General features: G+C 41.6%; 1 protein-coding gene across 2 annotated transcripts in view; it reads left to right on the plus strand.

Moving 5' to 3' along the window:
- The window catches only part of plxna1b (plexin A1b), a 185,604-nt gene that overhangs the window by 35,076 nt on the left and 134,375 nt on the right, over positions 1-16,153 (plus strand). For both annotated transcript variants that reach the window (XM_079684908.1, XM_079684909.1), the window contains exon 2: positions 1,098-2,547. In XM_079684908.1, coding sequence (XP_079541034.1) covers positions 1,366-2,547 — 1,182 coding nt within the window. In that variant the 5' untranslated portion in view covers positions 1,098-1,365. The remainder of the gene's footprint in view (positions 1-1,097; positions 2,548-16,153) is intronic.

Below are 16,153 nucleotides of genomic sequence, written 5' to 3' on the forward strand. Positions count from 1 at the left end.
GTGTATTTGCCAACTGCCCGCTCTTCTAGTATCAGAAATCGCTCGTATAGGAGGACAATGATGGCAGTGAGATTGGAAGTGGAGCCATGTTCACTGAAAGGGGGCCAATTCTGAGCCACAGTCAGATTGAAAACAGCACTGTTTGAATAAATAAAAAAGGTGGTCTCATTCGCGTGGGCACTTGCCACAGGTACTGATGATAATCCCTCATCTTGACAATTTCAGTGTAAACATCAGTGACATTTTACACAGAATTTTATCTGATTGATTTTCAATTGCTTTACCGAATGACGCACACTGTGTTGCTGCAGAACTTGATCCAGATCCAACTTTTTGTTGCCCAGGGCCTAAAGCCGAATGTCATTTTGTCAAGTCAGTGTTGTATTTAAAAAATAATTACGAGGTTGCCTTTTGAGATGCAGTTCAATTGACTGTCGGAAATCGCTCTAATCTTATATGCACCTGATGCAGGTTTTGAGTGTTCTTCTGACTGGTGTCAAAGGTTTATGTATTTCTTTCTGCTATATTTGGCCTGATATATTGTTTTCGTAGCTCCCTGAGAGAAGGCAGTGTGTGGGGTGACCTGATGTAAGCCTGATGCCTGCATAAAGATGCCAGAACGGCAGAGGCTACTGTATAGTCTGTGAATACCGTTGAAACCTTGACAGGAAAGCCTTCGAGCAGACTATGGCTATAAATTGCTGGTTGTCAATGCAACAGTGCCCCTTGGCACTTTTTCAAACACATGCCTCCTTCAAAGCCACCACGGTCAAGTTTAAAGTTATGAAATATTAAAGAGTTCAATGTTGCGAGTATATAACTCATTCCAGCAAGACTCGCATTATGTGTGCAGAGCCTTTAATAATCGGCCCATGCCTCTCCTGCTATCTTCACTCTTAATTAAATGCAGGCAAACATTTGCCTTCCAGACTTGATTTGATATTATTTATTTATCACTAGGGCAAATGTCAGCTTGAATTTTTTCTAATTTTGGCTGTGCAATTTGTGAGCCTTTTAGGCTTCTCTGCCTGTTTGATGCATAATCAATAGGAAATGTTCCTTGGACGCTAACCGTGTTTTTTCTTTCTGCCTTCCAGGGCTCCCACCTCGTGCCTCTGTGGATGATGTTCCTGATGACGGCTTGCAACACTGAGAACGGGACAGCCGATCAATAGGAGTTTTGTTGCCGCTCCCTTCATCCTTCTCTCTCTCCCTGAAGCTGTCCTCCTTTATTCCTGGACAGAAGAGTAAAACACGGAAGAAAATCCTGACTTCGCCCTTGCACCAGAGCTTGTACTTCTCCTCCTTCTCCTCCTCTCCTTCTCCTTCCCCACCCCCTAAGCCTTGCCTCTAAACAGCCCAGATATGTGTTCCCTATCTCAGTCAGCGGCTTCCCCTGGCCAGGGGAACTTGGGTTTCCTCTTGGGTTTTTTGCTTATCATGAGCTCATCCCTTTCTGGAGCCCAACCCCCGCCCTTTAAACAGTTTGCTCCCACTGAGTCGGGGCTTACACATCTGGCCATCCACAACAAAACTGGAGAAGTATATGTAGGAGCCGTCAACTGGATTTTTAAGCTGTCTAGCAACCTGACCAAACTGCGCAACCACATGACTGGCCCAGTTGTGGACAATGAGAAGTGCTACCCTCCGCCCAGTGTCCAGTCCTGTCCTCATGATCTAGCTCAGACCCCAAATGTGAACAAGCTTCTTCTCATAGACTATGACCAAAACCGCCTCATTGCCTGTGGCAGCACTTCTCAGGGGATCTGCCAGTTCCTACGTCTGGACGACCTCTTTAAACTCGGCGAGCCCCACCACCGCAAGGAGCACTACCTCTCCAGTGTGGCAGAGTCTGGTACCATGTCCGGGGTCATCATAAGCTCCCCCCACAGTACCACCAGCAAGTTATTCATCGGAACCCCTATTGATGGCAAATCTGAGTACTTCCCCACCCTGTCTAGCCGCAAGCTGATGGAGAATGAAGAAAATGCCGACATGTTCAGCTTTGTCTACCAGGATGAGTTTGTCTCCTCTCAACTGAAGATCCCCTCGGACACTTTGTCTAAATTCCCTGCTTTCGACATCTATTACGTGTACAGCTTCAGCAGCGAGCAGTTTGTTTATTACCTAACAATGCAGCTGGACACTCAATTGACTTCCCCAGATGCTAGTGGAGAACAGTTCTTCACTTCCAAAATAGTCCGCCTCTGCGTGGATGACCCCAAGTTTTACTCCTACGTAGAGTTTCCCATTGGCTGCACTAAAGATGGGGTAGAGTACCGCCTGGTGCAGGATGCCTTCTTGGCTCAGCCGGGCCGGCAGCTGGCCAAGTCCCTGGGGATCTCCGAGAATGAAGACATCCTCTTCACAGTCTTCTCTCAGGGTCAGAAGAATCGGGCCAAACCACCCAAAGAGTCAGCATTGTGTCTGTTCACCCTGAGGAGGATAAAGGAGAAGATCAAAGAGAGAATTCAGTCCTGCTACAAGGGAGACGGCAAACTCTCCTTACCCTGGCTGCTCAACAAGGAGCTCGCCTGCATCAACTCGGTAAGCTTGAATCTGTTCTTAGAGCTTTTTGAGTTCAGTTGAGAACAGACTTTCTGCACAGCCTTTTCCTCAAAGGGAACCAATAACTTATCAATTAAAGTTATTAAAAGTTACACATATTAGGTTTTTATGATAAAATGTGAACGTGTTTGGCATTAGTGTTAGTTGGCCTCTTAGAAACCAATCAAAGACATGTTGCCGCATTCAGTTTCTCTTATATGCACACGTTTTCTCAAGAACCTTACAGAAAGTATGCTGGTACGAATACATTGTTCGTTCAAATAGTAAAAACTAGTCTTGATGATGTTCCTATTCCTCCATTCTACACTTTTTTGAGCACCTGCTAATTGAATGCCGGCTTACTCATGCTCCATTCATGAGGCCACGTGACAGTTAGTTCATAGAAAGTCAGAGGAGCTCTTTTTTCTCTCCTGCTGTCCTATATTTCACTTTCTTCTGCCCATTTCCCCTGTACCCACCACCTCTTCTGCTTTGATTTAGTCAGACAGGGGACATCATTAGCCCAGTCCCCTGGATTTGTGAAATGTCACTCAGGAGTAAGACGCAAGCACACACACACATACACACAGTATGGTGCGGTGCACTGCAGCGTGAGATCCTGGGGGATAGCATAAGCTAGACTGGGTTTTTACTAACTGATCCACAGTGCATGGCCCTGCATGCGTTAGAGGACCCCGCTAACACAGGCACATACAGGCACTCACACTGGAGTCCTTAAGGCACTACACAACAGCACACACTCTAGTATTTATCCGTAGTGAACGTATATTCATCCTTTTTTCTCTGACTTTCATGCGTCTCTTCTGTTTCCCCTTACTTACGCACTCTCTCCAGGCTGCATCTGCTAGAAGCCTCTTATGTCTTTGTTTCCTCTTTTAGTGTTAAGTGTCTCACTCTTATATGGCCACCTGTCTCAGCCACCTCACCTTCCGTCATGTGTGCTCTTTAAATTCAACAATCCATCTCCTCCATCTCACGCTCTCTTAAAATAGCTTAATTAATAGACCTGCTTTTAAAGCTTTTTCTTTAAATGTCAGTGCACACCATTTTTTCCAGCAGGTGTCCTTTGTACACACACACACACACACACACACACACACACACACACACACACACACACACACACACACACACACACACACACACACACACACACACACACACACACACACACACACACACACACACACACACACACACACACACACACACACACACACACACACACACACACACAACGGAGTTGGATACTTGGTAAGAATAGCACTCTTTTTCTGTGTGGGTCTTCATTAATTTGAGTGCCCAGGTGTGTTTTGTGAGGTAGTGTAAGTGATGTGAATGACCAGCCGAGTCCCCTTTATTTTGACAATTTCTGTAGATGTAGTCTCTTACCTGTTCAGTGGTTTTCCTAATTCTTTTATTCTCCTCTTTCATTATTTGGTCCCATCACACTGACAATAGCTTAAGGCTAAAAAAGCAGGCTCATTTATTTCAATTAGACCTTTGCACCGGTGCAGCAGGAGCTCTTGGGGCAGAGCGCTGTGGTACAAATCGCAGGTTAGTACAGCAAAGGATTTGACGCCGCCTTTTTATGTGGTCCAGTGCAACTTCATCCGATATCTTGCAGTGCTGGCTAGTCAAACACTGTAGTTGCAAATGCACCTGCCAGGTAGATAACTGCTGCATTGTGCTGATATGCTGACTACCTCATCAGCATTTTCAGGAGGGGAGGAAAGTGTTGCTGTCATGATAACTCTCAGTAGATAGACTATCCAACATCAAAGGACTGTAAGCGCCATGCAGTGTGTGTGCTTTTGATAAGACTCCAAAGTAGACATACAGGTTTTCATTTCAGATACGTTTCCAAGACCGTTTCTTTACTTATTCAAGCAGGAACAGCACATGTGTGACCAGAAATATTAAAGTTGGCTTCCCCTCAAGTTTTATTCAACCAGCAAGTTATTTAAAACAAGAGCGTCCTGCAACAACCCCATCCTTTCCTGACAGTCAAGCCTGTTACCATGGCTACTGAAGATTATTTTCACTCATAATTCATCATCACTTAAACATCCCCTCAATACAACTTTTGTTTTGTTTAAGCTTTTGACACTGATGATGTAATAGCCTTGGAGATAAGCTGATTGGCTAACCCCCCGACAGCAGCGAGGCCTGAGGGGTCGGCTCCAGGTTAATGACATCGCCACTTTGGCCCTAAGCAGGGACCCAATGTCAGCCGCCCACCACTAACCTTTACCTCACTTTGTGGTCCACGCAACCCTAATTTTGACCTCAGATGCCTGATATAATTTCCCAGCGTGGGACCTGTTATTGAGAAATTGTTAGTACCGGCTAATAGATGCAATTTTTCCACTGTTGCATACTAGTGGAAGCAGTTATCTTTGTGTATAGCATAAACATACACAACTAACTGGGAGTATTTTCCACATACGAATTTCTCCAGCTGATCTAGGTATATAAACTGGGAATCTTCTGGTTCAATGCTCACTAAAGTTTAAGCTACCGCCGTTTGGTGCTGAACCCCACCCAGGTTTTTCCCAGCCACTCAAGGAATTCCAACTAACTTCTCTAACCTCTAAGCTAAAAACTCACGAATGAAGATCTCAACTGCATTTCACAGAGAAGTGTGGGAAAGGCTGTGTTGCGTGAGGGTTGAGGGTGAATACGTTTAGTTTGACCCTGCCATGGAGCTGTGGAGAGGGCGAGGGAGGACTGGACAGCTGTTAGCCACACAGCCATGATGGATGGCCTGGCTCTCTGTCAGCTCCCTGTGTGCGCTTCATATATGTGCTACATCATAATTTCTAGCCTCAGGGCGTCATTACGGTGATATGTTTATGAACGCAGTGAAAAGGTGGCAGCTTTTCTGTTAATACAAATGTTAAGGCATATGAGAAGTAGATCTGTTGTAAAATGTGTTTGTTGGAAACACTATTCGTCACCTCAGCCCTGTTTCGTGTGTGTGTGTGTGTGTGTGTGTGTGTGTGTGTGTGTGTGTGTGTGTGTGTGTGTGTGTGTGTGTGTGTGTGTGTGTGTGTGTGTGTGTGTGTGTGTGTGTGTGTGTGTGTGTGTGTGTGTGTGTGTGTGTGTGTGTGTGTGTGTGTGTGTGTGTGTGTGTGTGTGTGTGTGTGTGTGTGTGTGTGTGTGTGTGTGTGTGTGTGTGTGTGTGTGTGTGTGTGTGTGTGTGTGTGTGTGTTGTCCCTGAGCTTTATTAGTGAACCCCTGACCTTCTCCCCGTTATGAGAGTGGATCAATACAAATCATTTCCACACACACAGAGAGAGAGAGAGAAAGAGAGTATAGAGGTTTCCGGAGGTAAATGAGAGAGACCAAAAGAGAGGGACAAGAGAGAGAGAGAAAAAGGAGGTGCATTACGTGGGCGGCCGTCAAAATGAGAGGGAGAGAGTCGGAGAGAGTGAGGAAGAGTTATACGCCAAAGCAATGTACAGGGGAGAGTAAGGGAATTTGAATGGATGGCGTTGAGGAGATGAGAGAGACAGAGTGAGTGTGAAAATAAGAGAGCGAGCCAAGGAACATGCTTGAAGGGAAAAGGGAAGGGATTGAGAAAGAAAGTGCAAAAAGGTGAACACAAAAAGAGCAATGTTGTTGTCTCTGTCCAGAATGCAGGCACATTTGCACGTTTCTCCAACCTGATCGTTACTGTAAGCAATGCCCTGATCATGCCTACATTTGTGTGTTAAGGCATTTTCAACCCGTCAGCATTGGTGGCTCTGGTAATGACTACTCAAGACATGCATATGTACGCTTACCGGAACTGCCCTACTTTGTGCTGCAGTGACGGATGGTTAACTGTGTTTTAGATTAAACGTCAAATATGTGATGTTGGTTTTTGAGTAATGGCATTAGAATTAGTATTTGACTAAAAAGACTGATCAACTCTGGGAATAGATTTGAATCAAATTTCAAAACGTCTTTGAACATGCTTCAAAACCAATTTCCAGCCGTTTTTCGGCAGATTTCTCTCTTTCTGATTTCTCTTTTTTTGGACTTGACAAAAGCAGTCGTTTTCCAATCTGTGTAGATGAAAAGGGAGATTCTGAGAGAACGAAAAAACGGAGAGAGCAGCAAGCCTTTCACAGCCAGGGAGTGCTCAGAGGAGAAGCAGTGATTCACCGACCGAGAGAAGAGGAGGACGAGAGGAAGAGTGATAGCCCCAGAAATCTTTTCGCCACCACTGCCAAGAACAGCGGCTGGAAAAAGGGTGGATGACAGAAGGAGGGGAAAGAGATGGAGGGGGGAGAGAAGAGGATGATTGAACGCTGGCTGCTGCACAAATAATATCGGTGTCCGTCACCTGGCCATCGCACTGTCCTCCTCAGCAGCACCACTCTTTGTCATGTCAGCTGTGTGTGTGTGTGATGTGGCTCATCTGACAGGGCGTGTATATCTCAGAGTAGGTGCTATAATGAGGAGGACTCAGGAACACAATGTGGTGTATGAAATATCTCTGCATTTATAGAGGTGTCCTCCGGTTAGAGAAAGTCAGGGAATCTTTTTGCTCTGGGGTCACTTTGCAGAATATATTTTCTTGCTCACTAAAGGCATCACATTAAATGGTGATTTCCGGCAGCTTTTCTCCACAGCAAGCAACACATTAAACCAGCCAGCTGTAACCTTTCAGTTTATTAGAGAAGACTATAGAAAGGGCAGGTTCTAATTGACCAGCATTATTTTGTTTGCCTTTTTTATATTCTATTGTTCAGACTAGAGTCCGGCCGTCCACATTCAGTTTCATTTCACTTTTTCTCATGGAAATGATACAAACCGCTGTGATACAGGATGTATGTTGTCTATACAGGGAAATGAAAAGCTATTAAACATACTAGCTTTAGCCTAACTAGTTGTATAGGCTTAAAGGTTACTTTAACTACTCGTCTAGAAAAACAAATATATTGGTCTAAGATCTAAAACCACCACATATTTGGTGGATTTTAAATTGGGGCGTAAGGAAAAAAACATCTTGGTTTAGACATTCCTTTCCCATTGAAAGCACCATTGGTCCTCGTCTCTACACGAGGCACACATCCGACCTAAAGACAATTCCAAATGTCAATCTGCTTTCTCTTGATCACCAGATGGATGGCGAGGTTTGAACTTTGTCATAACCCAATGCATCAATCAATTGCAGATCAATCATGGCTAAAGAAAAAAAGCGTCACTTGCCAGCATTCATTTTGTTCACGCTACATACCCAGGCTGCTGCTTGACCATCAGTGTCAAAGGTAACATTTTCTGCTGAAATCAACATACTCATTTTGATTTATGGCTTTTTTTCTTGCTCAGTGATTTGGTATTTTCACACTGTGTTCACAAGTCATATCTTGTGCGGCAGTGTGGGCGGTGCTGTGATGCGTTTTTCCTTGGAATGTGTTTGATGGATGATTTTCTTTTCTCCAGATTTTGAGATTCTTTTCATAGATAGGTATAAAAACTCTTGCTGCGCATTCTAAATAATTTGGTTCCTTTTTTATTTTAAACAAACATTGCTGCTGCTGGAGCTTTGAGTTGTCAGTGTACTGTTTGTGTATTTTGTCTAGTCAGGGCATCTGCTGAGAGGAGCATGGATATCAGAATAAGTAACGTCCCGTGGTGAGGTGCACCCTGGGGACTGATTATAGCAAAATAACACATGCAAATGTTATAACCCATCTTTTTACCTATGGCTGATAATGGCACATAGGAGAATATGATACAGCTTCACTGAATAGAATGCAATAGAACACACAACGGGTCTTCTTCATGGATCAGGTATTGGTTATTACATTTAGTTTTATGATTATGTTCTTTAAACCACTAATATTTAATTATTTGACAAAAATTGATAATGCATTACCAAGCTTTTTCTTTAGTGTTAGGCGCTCCAGAGAACAATCTGCACCACATTAAGCAAACTGAGCAGTTTTCATTACCTTGTTACAGAAAAGACAATGTAAAATTGTCCAGCAAACCCTATTAAATCCATCATTAGGAATATCATCTAATGAATGTAACTCACTTATGGCCTTTCTAAAACACAGTCCCATTTCCGCAGACCTAATCTAAAAGGATGTGCCAGCAAATTTATTTAAGTAATTAGACCTGATTAATTGAGCCAGGGTTGACGAGCAGCGTTAATTGACAGACTAAATGAGTTGAGCTTAGAGACACTGATCATCTGGTTGTCGAAAACGTTACTGGTATTAATGAGTCGTGTTTCAGTTAATATTTGACGATTTGATTTGAAATGCTGGACTTATTTAATTTCATACAGGATAGATTTTGGATTAAATGGCTGTGGTTTGTGTGAGCTAACACTGTCACACCCACTCTGTGCTCGAGTGTCGCTCTCATCCTCATTATTAAAGTACAATGGAAAACCTTTTGGAAAGACCCCATGCATGCGTGTGCGAGCTGCTTAATTCTCTCTGTGTTCTGACCTCGCTCTCTTTCTCTGAGGAGTGTTTAGCCCAACAAATCCCCATCTCTAGCACCCCTCTAATGATACTAATTGTCAGTGTAATTATGTATTGATCTGTACTGTGTGTGGGTGGTGTTGCATACATCATTATCAGGAGTATCAGAGAATGTGGGGCAGGGGTTGTGCCTGTATTGTGCATGCTAATAGTCTCTGTGTGTTTCTTTGCTTCACGTTTCTTTTAAATGCCTAAGCTTTAATTTTTGGTTCCCATGAAGATGGGCTGAATTATTGAAGTCGGCACAGGTCTACTTTTTATAATATTCTACCAGTCATACATGCATTTTTTTGCGCTGTTTGTGTGAAGTAAATAATAGTAAATATTCTTCATGTTGTTGCCTAAGAGCAGGGAAATTGTGCCCTCCTCTTTTAATTTAATTAATGAATAACTTTAATACATTTAATTTTTGTTCATTTTATGTCAGAATGTATCCAATGATTATTGCAACACTAATGACCACTATTTACAGCAACATAACTAATAAATAATACAGTTTACATAAAACAAAATTAAAGAAAGAGCTGATGAAAATGAAGAATGAGTTAAAGTATTCCTGAATATTTATTTAAGAAATAAATAATACCCCAAAAGTTAGGTATATTTCTAAACTGTAATTTTCTTACTGACAGGCTAATTTGTTGGATTTTAGTTTGAGAGTAGCCACTTGAATTTCTTTAAATATCTTTTGTTGACACCTTTAAATCTGCTGAACCTGTCCTCCACCGCTGGTCACTGAGCACCTCCACAGTCGGAGGTTAAGCACTTTTCTTAAAGGCACCTGTGGTGGTTGATGATGGAGGGAAGGAGTGTGCTACTCATTCACTTTCCCCTCCCACATTTCCCAGCTGGTGTGGGGATTTGAAATGATGCTCCTTTGATCACCAGCCTTCTAAGTGTCAGGCTGTTTGCATTGGTTTATTTTCACAATACTGTATGCTTATTTGCATGCATTTATGGGAATATATATTCCTTTGCATACTAGGGCTGCTTTGGTTCAATAATTGATATCACGATTATTAAAAACGTGAACAATAAGTATAATTCAACTGAAAAACCAATTAAAAAAAAAAAAAAAATAGGGAATTTAAAAATAAATAAATAATAAAACAATTATCGTTTTATTTCCATTACGTTGTTTTCGTAATCGTTGCAAGCCATAATCGTAATTGCGATTAAAATACGATTAATTGAGCAGCCCTATTGCATACTCCATTTAATGTATACACGGTATGTTCCTCCACTGTCTCTCACATTCAGTTGGACTGCAGTCTTAACATGTGGTGACAGCTTTTGGAAGCGGCTTTCTGAATAGGTGCCAACTCCTTGAAGGTTCGCTGTCTGTCTGAGTACACTCCACATAGAAATGAGTACCTTGCAACCTATGAATATGGAAGAGGTGCAGTCATATCCCTTTGTAAAATATTGATTAAGTAGGATCCAGTAACATGTTCTAAAAAACAGAATCTCTGTAGAACACAACTAAATAGTTTGGACTACCTCAGAAAGTGTTTTCCCCTTTAAACCTGTATAGTCTTGAGCTTTGAATCATCAGCCTGTAGATACACTGTAGGTAGAATATAAAACTCTTTCCCCTCGAGATGTTATTAATGCATCCTGCAAAACACCTATGAGATACAGCCAATCAGAGCCACTGTCCCCTTGGAGCCGGTAGCGTCAGAGCTGACGTTGGTGATGAGCCTTATGGGACTTTTACATCTTGTTATCCTAAACATAGAGAAGATGTGATGTGGATTTGTGCTTGTTTTTCAGACACCATGTTTTCACCGTGTTTTCTTTACAGAGACTTATCCTTGGGGTCAGGGTGTTGTTGGCATAGAGCACTGATGTGTTTTAAATTAAATTGATTAAATCTACTTACCAAATAATAAAAAAATACAAAATTGACTGAAATGTATAATTCACCCTATTACTGTGATACATGTCACAAAAAGAGACACTATTCTTCCAATATAGCTTTATAGGAATTACCTGTATTAATCATCAAGTTGACTAAATCTCGGAAGTGTCATTTTAGGCTTGCATTCACTTCACATTGGCTGTAATGTTATTTTTACCACATCATTTTGTTACACAATTAATGGTATTAATAAAAGGCCCACAGCATCATTGAGCATTTATTCATATAATTTAAAAGATGAGTCAAAGACAAACATTGATAAATTGTAAGTATGTGTGGTGTGTAAATGATTTATTTACAACCGTCTTGGTTTGTTGCCAGTTTCCAACAGTTGTGAGTCATAGCTGTTAGGCCTTAGTGTCAGTCCTCAACATGAAAGAGATGTCAGTGAGAAAGGAGTGTGTGTGTGTGTGTGTGTGTGTGTGTGTGTGTGTGTGTGTGTGTGTGTGTGTGTGTGTGTGTGTGTGTGTGTGTGTGTGTGTGTGTGTGTGTGTGTGTGTGTGTGTGTGTGTGTGTGTGTGTGTGTGTGTGTGTGTGTGTGTGTGTGTGTGTGTGTGTGTGTGTGTGTGTGTGTGTGTGTGTGTGTGTGTGTGTGTGTGTGTGTCTTGTGCTTCAGGTTTAACATTAGTGTATGAGAGCAGGAACTAAATATTGTTCTTACAGTGATGTTCACTAACTTTGACCACCAAGACACACTTACTCATACAAGCCGTGCATTATGAATGTTGAACTGTGGATACAATGAGAGGCTAGGGTGCTCTTCTGCAGCACATGTGAGTGCCCTTGTATGCTTGCAGTACACACTCACAGAATACATCACTTCATTTGTTTATTTTTCTTGAAGAAACTCTAGCAATGATTCCACAAGTTCAAAGCCCCTGCTGAGATTTCTGGATTATTTATGAGCTGCCCTCACCCAGAATGATACGCTTTGAGCCAGCCACATGCACACACCGACGCATAGACTCATGTCTGGTAAAAGGCAACAGCATTCGTAAAAATGCGTGGTACTGTGTGTGAGTGAGGGGTGGGCGATATTGAAAAATATATTATCACTATATTTTTCAAGCAGTATCACGATAGACGATATATATCAAGATATTTGTTCATGTCGGTTATTATGGTTATTTAACAAGTTACTTAACAGTACAACCACCTACAAGGTAATAGAAACTAAAACAAAAAGGAGTAACACACCAAAATAGCATTTCAAGCTGGTTTTATTTCTGAAATGAATACCTGAATGAACAATTCAACATTTTGATATGGCTTCAAGGCACAGTTTCTCAGTATAAAAATGAACTTTCTGAGGTAGCACTAGCAGTGAACATCAATAAACATGAAAAGGAGGGTAAAACATAACGTAAGTAAAACATACAACATCAATGAGGAAAAGTCAGTGCCAAACAATTAAAATGTAAACTTTAGACTTGAAGTGCAATAAATGCTTTAGCATAACTGAAGGGAAAAACTATATAAATACCTTATTGATAAAATAAAATATAAGCCAACAGAATCAAACAAGACACTAAATAAAGTGCAATACTGGCTGAATCCTGACTAGACAGCTTTAGAGCATGTCTTTCACATCAGCTTATTTTTTTTTATAGTTTTTTTTTTCAAATGTTTTTTTTCAATTTTTCAATTTTTTTTATCACGATAGATACGATATCTCTGAAAAAGCATATCGTGGAGACCTAATATCGTCACGACGATATATATCGTCATATCGCCCACCCCTATGTTTGTCTATTTGTGTGTGCGACTGCTGACTGTTGAAAAACGTTATCACCTGATATGAAAACAAGGTGGGAAGGCTGTACAGAAACCACTCCTGCAGTTTATTCCAGATTGTTTTTCATTTCTTGTAGTCCACTGCTCTCCTGTTCTCTCACACACGCAAATGCACACGCACATACACATGGTAGGAAATGCAGGTTTCTGACTTGATGAGACAGCTATGACTAGTAAGGAGAGAGGCTTCTTTTCTGCTTTCTCTCTGACACATACACACAGATGCAGCATTACTAACAGCCACTTCCCCCCCCTCCCTCTTTCTCGTTCACTCCTTCCCAGCTCTTCAGTTTATAAAAACATATTTTTTGGTGTATTTCTTTTTAGCAAAAACATGTTTTAACAGATAATCATAACGCCTGTTAATGCAACATACTGCCCAATGAATTCATGTTGCCAAATGAACAAGCTTTTTTGTTTTTGCCATACATGTTTTCTTTCCACCTTAATAGCCATAATTCACAGCAGTGTTTTCAAACAACACCACCATGCTCCTGTGCATAAGCCCATATTGTATTCTGCTGTTTCCATTGGATTTTCTGAATGGAGGTTACTATTGACAAATTCCACTTGAGGTCTGCGTAATGTCAGCCCAGACATATTTTCTTGACGTGATGCGTTGAAGAAATAGCAATCATAGGGGAATGATTATTCAACCATTTCCTTTAGCCCGGGCCAGCCAGCACACATCTGTAGTCAGTCAGTGTTATTGCGGGCAGAGTGTGTGTATGCGTGTGTTTGGTGCCATATGAATGCCTATATTTCATCATTTGCCGTGTGAAGTGGCTGTAGCAGCTCCGCCCAGGGGAAACCACCACAGTTGTGGCTGTTATACGGCAACATGCGTGACCTCTAGCTGTGACCCTTCTGGATTTATATATTTATAATATATGTGTGGGTTTCTTTGTATGCAATCTTCATATATTGTATCAGCAGTATCTTAAGTTAACCATTTATTTGTGACCTTGAATATCAGCTGACAGCTCGCATGTACTGTATACACACACACATAGTATAATGCTTCACTGTCTTCCTGTATTTTATCCTTTTCAAGACACCCATTAAAGAGTAGAGAGAACATGTTGTGCATCCAGTCTGTATACGTGGAATAGATCAAACTATTTGCTTATTTATCGGGTTGAACAGAATATTTATCAACAACTCTTTTTTTTTTTTTAAAGAAAAAGTAAAAAAAAAAAAAAAATGTTTTTCTGCATTTCAGTCTTTTTTATAGAAAGATTTAGCAAGACGATAATTATTGGGTGCAACCTTCACATGCCAATGAAAAACACTTCTTATATCCTCTTCTATGTGAAAGCATAGATTAAAAGGGGTTAGAATAGTGGTAGAAAAGTAGCATCATTATCTCCTGTTTCAGTTTCGACACTCACTCTTACTTCCTTTTTTGGTGGGGATCTTTAGAAGAATACACAAAGCCCCTGTGAACTGCAAATTCATTCAGCACCACATGCAACCTGTGAAAATCAAAACAAGAAACCTCCTCTTCTGCAGTTCTAAGACTGTGCTGCCAAAGTCAGTGGAAGGTTGTTTGCTTAACTCTTTCATCCCCGGCGGAGTCGTGCGACTTTGAAAACACTGCGGAGCGTTAAACACGGTCTCTAGCCAATAACCCTGCTGAGACCACAGAGGGAAATATTCTTTCCATACTGAAAATCAGCTCAAATTCACATGGGGATCTTTCAGTGTCTTAAGTTGCCAAAAAAAAACCTAAGAATGTAGCCTCCATTAAAATGCTTTCCAACCTCAAGGGACTCGGCTTTTATTCCATGCTGATCTATGCTGTTTAAAGCTTCCAGACCTGCGGCAATGCTATACCACCTTTAACCTCCAGTGCCCCAGAGAAACCTCTACATGCTACTATGTGTGTATAAGTGTGTGCATAGTGTGTGTCTTAACCTTTATGGACTCTTGGGGCTACTGTATACAGTATTTCTGACAGTGAGTCTCTTCCATAGAAGATGGATTAACCCTTTTAACTTGTTTTCCTTGGACTCAGACGGCATTGGATTGCTGTGTGTGTGTGTGTGCGTGTGACGTGTGTGTGTTGGAGGCTGACTCTAGCCAGGATTGATGGATTTCTCTCATGACTATATGGTTTAAATTGTAGCCCCTAGTTGTATGTCAAATGAAGACGATGGGAATTGTTTTGTTGCTTGTAGCTAAATCTTAGTGTGTACACACAGCAAATACACTGAATGCTGTGGTTGAATGTGTGTCTCGGTCTGTGTACGGGTACATGGGTTTACAAGTCCTCGCATGAGTGTCTTTGTCGGTGTGTTGACTGTCGGTCCCCTTTGTTCCGAGGAAAGAAATTGCCCCCAAGCCATTAGTTGTTACAAAAGAAAGTTGTTTCAGGTAATAGCTGTGAGTGTTCCTGTCTTTCACTGTCTTAAACACAAACACACATACAGAGGCTTCAATTATAACGTCTTCCGGTTCTCCTCTTCTTTTCTTTACCTTGTGACATCACTTTGCAAGGGAAGAAAAGAAAAGAAAGCTCTTTGTTGAATCCAGTTGATAGCCATAGCACCCTGCACACACACATTTACATTCTTAGGTGAGTATAAGGTACAAACTGAGGGTTGGTGAGGGACAGAAGAACGAGAGGCAGAGGGGGAGACCTGCCGAGGAGGGAGGGATGAAGAGAGTGATGCAGGGCGATTAGGCCTGAAGAGATTGAAGGAAGGAGGTAAAAAAGGACAGAGAAGGGATATTGATGTTTGCTCAGTTACTGTATCAGCTGGAAGGAGAAGAAGAGAAAGAGTGAGAAAGTAGAAAAAGGCAGAATAACGGCTTATTGACATGTGCAGAGCTGCAGGCAATTTAGGTAGATCGGGAAAGAGAGAGAGAGACACAGTGTGTGTGTGTGTGTGTGTGTGTGTGTGTGTGTGTGTGTGTGTGTGTGTGGGGGTGTTATCTTCTCTCCCGTGTGGATCAATCAGATGATGTAGTGATAATACTGTGGATTACACCACCATTTACACACTCCCTAAGTTTGTGTGTGTGTGTGTGTGTGTGTGTGTGTGTGTGTGTGTACTTGCAAACACTTGTGTCTGTTGGCTCTGGTTGACACACACTGACGCCATTCAGTACCACACTTTAGCAGTCAGTCAGCAACCTCCAGTCTGACACACACTCAGGCCTGCTATATTGCCAGAGCAGCATCCAAAAATATATTTTTTATTATCACGCAAAGGTTTTAATGATCAAACCTTGGGATAGTAGCTATGATTTTTATAATCCCTCATAAATGTTGTCTTTAAAATGCTAATTTTGTGAAAAACCCAAAGATTAAAGCCATGGAAAATTCTCAAATTTAGAAATGCTGAAAAAAGATAAGACTTGTTGTGTAATTGAA

The sequence above is a fragment of the Notothenia rossii genome, assembly GCF_949606895.1.
Source record: "Notothenia rossii genome assembly, chromosome: 5".
NCBI classification, from domain to species: Eukaryota; Metazoa; Chordata; class Actinopteri; order Perciformes; family Nototheniidae; genus Notothenia; species Notothenia rossii.